The 9,688-nt window shown below is 45.7% G+C and overlaps 1 protein-coding gene across 1 annotated transcript in view; it reads right to left on the bottom strand.

Annotated features, from left to right (window-relative positions):
• Positions 1-8,659, bottom strand: part of LOC128720067 (uncharacterized) — a 90,762-nt gene extending 82,103 nt beyond the window's left edge. Inside the window, exon 1 of the mRNA XM_053813714.1 lies at positions 8,593-8,659. Coding sequence (XP_053669689.1) covers positions 8,593-8,659 — 67 coding nt within the window. The remainder of the gene's footprint in view (positions 1-8,592) is intronic.
• Between the last annotated feature and the right edge of the window lie 1,029 nt (positions 8,660-9,688).

Raw genomic sequence — 9,688 nt, forward strand, 5'->3', positions numbered from 1 at the left:
GCACTCGTATCGTTCCGTTTTGCGCCCGCTCTGTCTGTCGCTTTCTTCGCAGCTCCCTTTTATTGCCATCGACAGAAGCGACGGTTTCGCCGAGGGTGAATTGATTCTCGGTTCTTAACGTCCACCGAGCACGATCATCGAAGCTGATAGTAACCGTTTCAGGGTTTTCCCTCCGAGGTTTCTTGGGGTTTTGTGAACCGATTTCTATTGGACTTCTACCCGTCTCGTTTGTTCGATGACAATGCATAAAGCAGAATGATTGAGTTCTGCCATTTAAAAAGATGCATTGTAAAAATGTTCCCAAATACATCCTATAGAGGGCGCACTCATCGGGGAAAGTACTTGAGATTGTAGCAAAATTGAATCATCCAATTACATTAGACGTATGCTATCTGTTGTGCTTATGGCATCGAGGCGTATTGAGATATTTTACCAAACGCGTGTTATGTTAGTCAAAAGCCAAAAGTCGTTCGAAGAATTGAACAAACAAACCAGGGGTTAAAATAGCGACCATATTGAATGATCGTCGAAAATCATTGCAACATAAAGCATTTCTTATTGTAGTATAACTAAAGCAAACTCAAAATTTTTATATTATTAATTATTAACCGTTACTTACAACTTTAATGCCTGCATGGATTGTACAATTTATTTTATACACTGCTACATTTGAGAGATGGTTGCTGGCTTTTAAAATTTATAGAAACCAACCACTAGCTTCATGTTAAATAACCACAGTTTCTTATTTTTACTTTTGAGCTTTCGCCGCAATACCAGTATGGATTAGAAATCTATGAATTATGCCATCATCAAGCTAACATAAGCTAACACCTTTGCCGCCAGTAAGGTACCCATATCACGAACACGAACCCGAAGCGTCTCGCACAATAAACATGCCCCAAGCACCACTCTTAATTCGTTTGAAAACGGTCTTTGAATAACAAATATTGACCACATTCCCGGAAATCTAGCGGTCGTTTGTTTGGCGATCTACCTTATGCCGTCAGCGCTTCGATTCGCGGGTGCGTGGAACGGATGAAAATCAAATACCTGGCTACCCACGCGCCGGGCTTGCACGAGCCTAGCACCATCATAAATTCAACCAATCGACCTTACCATCCAGTGAACCTCTGTAAACATGGTGCGTATTGCCGCTAACTGGTTGAAATCAAACCTGCATCACGTTCGGGACGTACAGTAGTCATCGAACGGATTGCCTCTTTCATAAGAAGGACAAGACGTTCATCTTCCTGTTTCGCAGTATGTGATGTCGAGAAAGGATAAGAACCAAACGCTCCCTAAACGGACCAAAATGGAGCCGATAATCGATCGACCCGGCAGCAGCGACGCGTTATTTTCTACCCCGAGTAAAAAGGCCCCGTGGTTGAGTCCATTTCCAGTGCGAAAGTTAGTCTACAGAAAAGTGGAACCACTGTCAGAGAACATCCTGCTAACTAGCTAGGGCGCTGGAGCTTTCCTTTGGGGTGAAGATTTAACTGATGAGTTTTTCCACCATTATCACGTAATTGTGTTGACACAGGCCAATGCGGCACGCAAGCCATGCTGGAATTAATCTCGATTTTTCATCGATCCGAATCATCGCGTGGCGCTATCTCCACCGGACGTCCCATTGGCGCAAGTCATCAAACTTCCTCATCTGCCGGTTCCAGTGACGGCGTAAACCGGAAAGTAATAAAGCTGCTCCAATGTCGTCGTCCAACCTCAGTCTTTCAGATTTTTGAACTACCCGCGGTGGGAAGGAAATTGGCTTGCAAAATTTAATCCCGCCATCTCGAAGCGGTGGGGGGACACGCGAACGAGCTCACTTCCAGTGTGAGACGTGAGCTTTTCACCCGACGGTCCTCTTTTGCCCGATGCCCCGACGCGGCTTCTAGTGGCATCTCATCATTATAATCGCCATTTTCAGCGCCGTGATTACTTTCCCATTGCTATTTCGCGCGCGAAAATGTATTTATTCGTAAGTCATGTCGAAGATTCGTCACCGCGCGGACCGAAACCGCTCAACCGTGGCCGCGAACCTTGATCCCTAACGAGCTTTTTCGAGCTTTGGCTGTGCCTCGTCATTGTTTGACCTCCACAGATCCCGAAATTTGTCGCCACCCGAGCTGCGCGCGGAGAAAGTTAAAATCGAAAAGATAAATATACATCTCCGCGACTGGGTCGTCCACGTGAAGGTAGGAACGTGACGCGAAACGCACCGTTGGCGGTACGAGAGTCGCCGCTACGTAGCCGTCACTGATTTCCTTCGGTGACGCTTGCCGAACCACAATTCGGGGAAAAGTTTCCATTCTTACGCCATCTTGCTCTATTCGCCATCATAGCCTTGCAAATGATTTGAGAACAGCAACGAAAAAAAAAGTAACGGAGCCTTACGGTGGAAAAACAACTCATCGGAAAAAAGCATTACGCGAATCAGATCAACTCGTGGGAGGCCAACGGATGGACGGATGGATGGATGTTGTAATCTTTACGTCCCCGTAGACCTGCCCTTGCGTATTTCGGGCTGTACAGTGCAACGAGCGCAAGAGTGAGTGAGTGAGAGAGAGAAAAACACAAAAAGAGAGCGCAAAAAAAGAAAGAAAGAATGAAACAGCTTGTCGTTCTCGACGCGTTGCTCTCGATGTTGTGCTGATTAATTGGCGATGTCTTTATACACCGAAATGATTTTATAATTTGGAAAGTTAATTTTTGTTTACTCTCTGCCTCTGGTCCATCGCAATGGTGGTTGGGTCACGTAGAAGCTTCCAAGGTGGGTCACGGGTGGCCCGGGCGATGTGCCTCCGACCTTCCGTGTGGAACGGATGCGAGGGTACAATAATGCAGATCGTCACCTAATGGAGGCGCCTGGTTCGTTTGACAATGGAGACGCCTGGTGCTTGTTGATGATGAAAAACGACCTTTCTTGAGATTTTGTACTCTCTTCCGCCGTTCGCCGAAAGCGTCCATTCCGAGCGACACGGTACCGTGAATGGGCGATTTGGCAAATAATCGTAATAGAATTAAGGCATTATGGGCATACCGTACCGGTCCGCTGGGGTTTTTTGTTTAGTTTTGAGATTCTCGAAAATATTCTCGAATATAAATGCACAAGCATCCAAACATCCAAACGATGTTGAGCCGAATGCTACTGCTTTTTGGGCCAATGAAACACACAAATTACCGGTCTATTTCCAATGTCACAAAAAAGGAGACAATCTGACAAGGAACAAATATCTATCGAGTAGATAGTCGGAAAGGAGTCAAACAAACGTATATTTCAACGATCCGTGTATAATAAGCAAATGGAACTGATTCCTAGTCACATGTACTTTTGTGATCTATTGCGATGCTTTTGTATATTTTTATTTATACTATAAAAATAACAACTTGACATATGTAAGTAGAGTATTATTTGTGCCGTTCCTCGTGAATATTCTCGGTTACTCTAAACACAAAAGTGTGTAGGTTTATCATATGTTTGCACTCATTCTCACATACACACTGCTCGCCACTAGCACGTGCGGGTCAATGAACCAACACGCATTAACAATCTCAACAAACACATTCTTTACCGCCCAGTTTCATCGAATTTTTTTTCCACTGCTGTCCTCCGCCAGCCCTCACAAAATGCCCTTGTGCGAAGCGTGTATTCTGCTCCCTGCAAATTCCCACTCTCTGCTACGGTTGGTAAAAAAATGATATATGTATCATATTTTTCACTTAATTTCATCTTCTAACCACTCAACCCGAACACAAACCCCAACCCAATCCCAGCTGAAACCTCTTTTAGTCGCCTCATATGTCTTCCCTGCTTCGTCTTGTCTTGTCTTGGAACATGCGGCTGTTGGTTCTGATCGCGTTTATCGCCGCTACTGAAGCACGACCCCACAAGAAACACCGACTGGGGATGATTTATTGAAACTTTCGACTAACGGTTTCACCCGTCTGCAACCGTCCGGTGGATAGGAGGTATAAGCTTGTAACGGAAGGTGAACCAGATTCTCTATATGCGAGGAGACAAAAAATTTGAGGTAAAAGCTGCCGCGAATGCCAGGAAAACTTGTCATTACTTTATCAGTTCGACCGTAATACCTTACGTCGAAGAAAGGAGAAAAATATTAGTCCAACGTACCATCCGTGCTCGTCAAGTGCAAGTAGTGTTCTTTTTTCATCATCTTCTTATTTTATTTCTAAAGATTCCTGTCTTCCTTTCCGCTCCGTGTACTTACTCTCTGTCACTGGGCTAGTAGGCGTCACCGGAGTCGTCTTGAACGTCAAGATAAATGGGCCCAGATTACAATGTTAATACATTAGCCTGTGCGAGCGGGATCAGGGCATTGGTGCCAGCAGGGTGGAATAAAAAACCAAAACGATACTATCAAGCGATTCATGAGCCAGTCTCAAGGGCTCAAGAGTTAAACAGACACATTGTGGGTTTGAAGCTATTTCTCAAGTGAAAAAGCATACTCACTTTCTGATTTCCTTTTGCTCGGTGGCACCAGAACAAGGGCCACACATCCGTACGCGAACGTGTCGTACGCACAAAGATCAGATTTTTCTCCATGAACCATTTTCGTTGACCTGCCTCGGAAAGAGCACGATACACTACCGCAGTCCATCAGAACTCCAAGGAAAGCGCACCGGAAGGCAAGTAAATGATATATAAGATTTTTCCCCGAACGTTTTTATGCCCCCCCATTGGCTTACCCTTGAAACATTCACACACATACGCGTGCGCGCTCGCGTAACAGCAGCCATACGTTATAATAGGCGGCTGCGACCGACCGTCTGTGTGTTTTTTTTTTTTTTTTCATTTATAGAGTCTCCACCAAACCATGCGATGGTTGGTCGCTTTCTTTACTCACACACGAGCAGCAGGAAATTCTGCTTAACAAGCCACCCGGAAAGGAAAGCCGCTTCTTGGCAACATATTACCATGAAGCGTTGGCTACGCATGGTGCGCGAGTACGTTGGATTGAAGTGTTAAGGATGGTGGATTCTCGAGAAATAATAAATTATTTTGATGAGTGCTTCAAAACAAGCTGTTTACTCCACGCGTAGCACCCTTTTTTCTCTTCAATCTGCGCAAGAAAATAAATGTGAGCATATTTCTATGCATCGCTCTACGAAATTCTTATTTAATAATGCACTCGTGGGTTCGTTCTAAATTATTCATTGGCCCAATTTACACGGCCACATATGTAGCGCGCACATCAGAAGCTAATGAGCATGTTTTACTTTACAGACAACCACAGTAGGCAATGACGGTGTTTATTCAGATATTTTTTTTAGACAACAATTGGCTTCAACTTCATGCTACTGTGTTAAGCAATACGCTTAATTGTTCGATCGTGGGCGTCCGATGCAACAACTGTTTCCATAGGCTGCTTAGACGATAAATCTAGTGATACAACAAAATGAAAAGCATGTCTAATGGCGATAGAAAATATCTCATACAAAGCATATTCCTTGGGTGTAAATTGAGCAACAGAAATTGTGTTTTTGCCAGCTATGATCGTCGTTGGTAAGGTCAATGTTTGTTTCGTCTTTTTACGTCCTATTGCTTTATGGTCCAGATTCTTCATGCTGTTCTGCTGGTACAAAACCCACCGCTCATTGAACATTCAGTCGAAGAATTAAGCTTTGGCCGTATCGCCCAAAAGCCTTCGAAAAAAGACGGCCCTAGAAAAGGTGCGCTCACGCAGGAGAATTCCGAACCATTACCTGAAGGGAAACTAATTAAAGCGGAAGATTAATAGACTCGTTTATTCCACCTTCTCGCGGTACCCTCGGGGTTACATCTGTGCTCCATTTGGCCACCCATTATCCATTCGTGCCCTAAGGGCTGAAACGCAAACCGTAGCACTGGACCGGCAATTGCAAGGACGGCAGATGAATATGTGCGTGTGCTATTTGTGGGATGTGCACAAACCGCACCAGCCCCTCGGTGTCTCGTGGGAGTAAAAGTGCACATCGCGAGTGGTGATAAATTTGGTTACATCGACGGCTATCGTACCGCTGGCACCGGGAAGTTCCTATCGGAATATCGGCATCGTAAAACTTCGATATTCCCTAGTGGATGTTGGTAGCGAAGCTTTGGGAGGTGGAAATAAAGCTGCCCACCAAAGTAAGCGCCTGTACATTTTCCAGGCTCGAGAGCATCTTGAAGTCCAGCCACCGGAAGAAACGTATCCTGATCCTTAAGGTGCATCATTAATCCAGCGCAATGGGATCTGAATTTCGCTTCAAAAACCCAACCGAACCACTCACAGCAGATGCATAAATCAGCTCTCCGCAATAAGGTGCGAAATGGGATGAAAGCATCAAGCTATGCAAATTTTTGCGCCTTCCTTTGGCACTGATTGGTTGCCGAAGGGATCGGCCGACGTTCAAAGACAATCCCAAACTATCGTTCGCCTCGCCTCAGCAAAGCAATTCTCGGAACCCTCTTATCCGCCCAAGACGCCACAATCAAGCTCCTCCGGATGCTCGACCGATGTATCGATTCGATCCGCAACGGACAGAAGCGCTTTGCCGGGATTGACTTAGTGCAATCATCACCACTCCGATCGAACAGCGAACAGTGATGCAAACTGCCGGTGCGTGCACGTGAGACGAAGCCTTGGGTCACCCAAAAGCAGCCTGATTTAACGGCAGCTGAGCCAGCAAAGGGTTCAGCCGCTGCGAGACTTCATTGAGCGCATGAAGCGAGAAACAGCTCGGAATTGGGAAGCTTTGCCTGAGCTGCGGCTCATGTGTTCCGGCATCAAACGATACCGGTGCTACCTGAGGTACTACGTGACGCTCGTACAACAGATTCAGATCCTTTACGGGGGTGGAAAAGCACAGCAGCAACTCCGTGTGCGCGACGATACCGACGATCCACCGTAACGAACACAATCTCGGGCTGCTCGGGTGCCACGGCGGGACCCTGAATAGTCCGTTTATTCGATTTACTTAATGATGCGTATTAAGCAGGATTTGCATTTGTTTGGCAGTCGCCTGCGACCTGCGACCCGTACATCGCACACAAATCGGCACTCTGCTCACTTCCGTTCACCCGTTGATAGTGGCCGGGCCGGGATGGCGGAACGCCAAAAACGCGGTGTGTTGGTTTTTGGGAAGTTTTCGGGAAGTTTTACCCGAGTTGATAATCGTGAGGGTTCTGCTGGGTCGCGGCATTCGCTGCGACGAGCATAACCGACGTCTGCATGCAAATGGGACCGTTTCCAGCCGTACCACACCGTCTTCGTTGCAAAACGGCGGTGAAATGCCACGGTGGTTCGGAACGATGGCGAATGTGCCGCGAATGTGCCACGAGTGTGGCGGCTAAAATAAATAAAGAATTAATTTGCTGTTTTTCAGTGTTGCGAGCCCGGCAATAGGGCTCGGCTCTGCGCTGCGGCTTTGAAATTGGAAATCAGCAATGCCAACAGTGGGATAGCTTTCCCTAAACTTTGCTTGCAGGACGGCGCATGTGAATGGGTAAAACTAGGGAAAATCCACCGTGCTGATTATCGCACTTCTCAACTGGGTGCGAATGGGTGTAGTTTGATACGCTCGTGAATGAATTTATTGTTTTCGTTTCATTTTGGTCCAAATATTCCAACTAATAATGCGAAAAAACCGGTGGCGCATTTATCCACATTATACGCAATCAAAAAGCTATCCTCGCTTGATATACTGTAATGATGATTTTTTCAGGCGCACCCCATAGGCACACAGGCTGATAATGAAGTTAAACGGAACTGGTGGGGGTGGCAAACGCGCCCTCGGCCATGTTTTTAAGCACGCACAACTTTTATGGGTTTTTGAAAAGCTGCCCCATTCCAGGATGCTTCTAATAAAGCCATGCTCTAAAGTCACATATCGCGTGTACAGGCTGTAAAAAGGTTGTACATTTTATGCCAACATATACACGTGAATAAAACCACAGCCGGAAGGCCGCTTGCAGAGCACACAGTTTACAGCCGACATGGAAAAATTATCATTTCGATACTAAAAAAGCACATCGCAAATTTGGCCAATGATATCGGATACCCGATATTATGGCTACGCAATACTAAAACACGCCAGACCGGGGCTATCTGTTGCTGCAAATCATATGCTTGATAAAATAGCTCAATCACCAATCACGTCGTAAAAGGAAATGTATCCCACCGTACTGCTTTGTTAGCGGTCGTGGAAATCCCGAAAAAAAACGCGTAAACATGCTCGAAAAACATCCCAACAGCCGAACCGGGACGGTGCGAGGATAGCACGCGAATAAACTCGAGCAAATTTTCGAATGTCATGTTCTTTGGTTTCAGCGAGAAACAAAAGCTATCTGGCAATTGACGTGCCAAAAAGGTGTACGTTGGGCATCATTATACCGCCCATTCGGTGCTAGTTGAAATCGGTGCCATACAAACCTCTGCATACTCCAAAGCTCAATGGAAATATTCGAATGAACATCCGGCATGTTGTTACTACAGCTTCGCGAACCATACACCGCTTTTAACACACCCCCTAACTCAACCCCACAAAGGAACAGGTGAACGAGACGTTACGATACTGCAACCTTTCCTAGGCGCACCGTTATCTGATACCTACCGCAAATGTGTGCAGTCAGGAGTATAATTATTGCATTTATGAAGATACATCTGTCCTTATCAGCCATCCCTTAACGTCCTACAACGGGGGAGAGAAAGAGAGAGAGAGAGAATGAATGAATGAATGAGAGAAAATACACGTTAAATTTGCGGGTTGTTATGGCAACGATCAAAACGCCGTACGAAATTCGACAACCGCAGAGTATGCGGCCAGTGCGACGTGTGGAACATAATCTTACGCGCGCCTGGGATGAATAAAACGAAGCAGACGAACACAAACGACACAAATATAAAGCACCACATTTAATAACATTCATAAAGGAAACTTTTCCAACGTGAAAGTCGGTGAAGAAAAGAGCCAAACAACCGACACACATCATTCGAAAAGCTCAAGCGCAAGCCTAACCTTCTGCACACAAACAACAACACATCTGTCCTACATACGTTCGCTCAATTAGGCATAAATATTTTATGAGAACCAGCCAGAAACAAGCCGGTGGCCGCAAAAGGCATCCGGGATAAATCTAGAGCTGCTGTTGCCGCCAGGACTCGATGCCACCGCTCGAGGCTACGGGGATGAGATTAGTGGGTGGAAATGGCGGATTCAAAACGAAGAAATGGTAAATAACGAACAGAACATAAAAAATATGCATAATTTAGTATCACAAGCCATAAATCTCGCAATTCTGAGGTTCTCGGCGCAGTGTTCGGATTTCGTTGCTTTTGCAAAACATGCTCCCGGAGCTAGTTTTTGGCACGGTGCAAGATTTGCTCTTGCCTATCCCTAGCCGAAGCTGAAGCATGCCTTACCAAGCTTTTCCGAAAGGGGGTTTGTTGTTGTTCTAACCGTGAATTTGTTACCAATACGTTTTCTTGCACAAGGCGCTCGTTCGCAGCTTTGTCCCATGCCGCGTATGCAAAATAACCAAGTTGATGTAAATGCAGGCTTGTTCTATTCAAGCCTCACATCGCAAATTAACCGACGAGAAATTGTTACGAAGCTTTCTTTTCTTGTGTTTACAACCGTTTGTGTGCTGTTGCGGGAGAAGTATTTCGCTTTCCTAATTTATTAGGTTGAAATCCAAATTATGGATTAT

This window comes from Anopheles nili, chromosome 2 (genome assembly GCF_943737925.1).
Source record: "Anopheles nili chromosome 2, idAnoNiliSN_F5_01, whole genome shotgun sequence".
NCBI classification, from domain to species: Eukaryota; Metazoa; Arthropoda; class Insecta; order Diptera; family Culicidae; genus Anopheles; species Anopheles nili.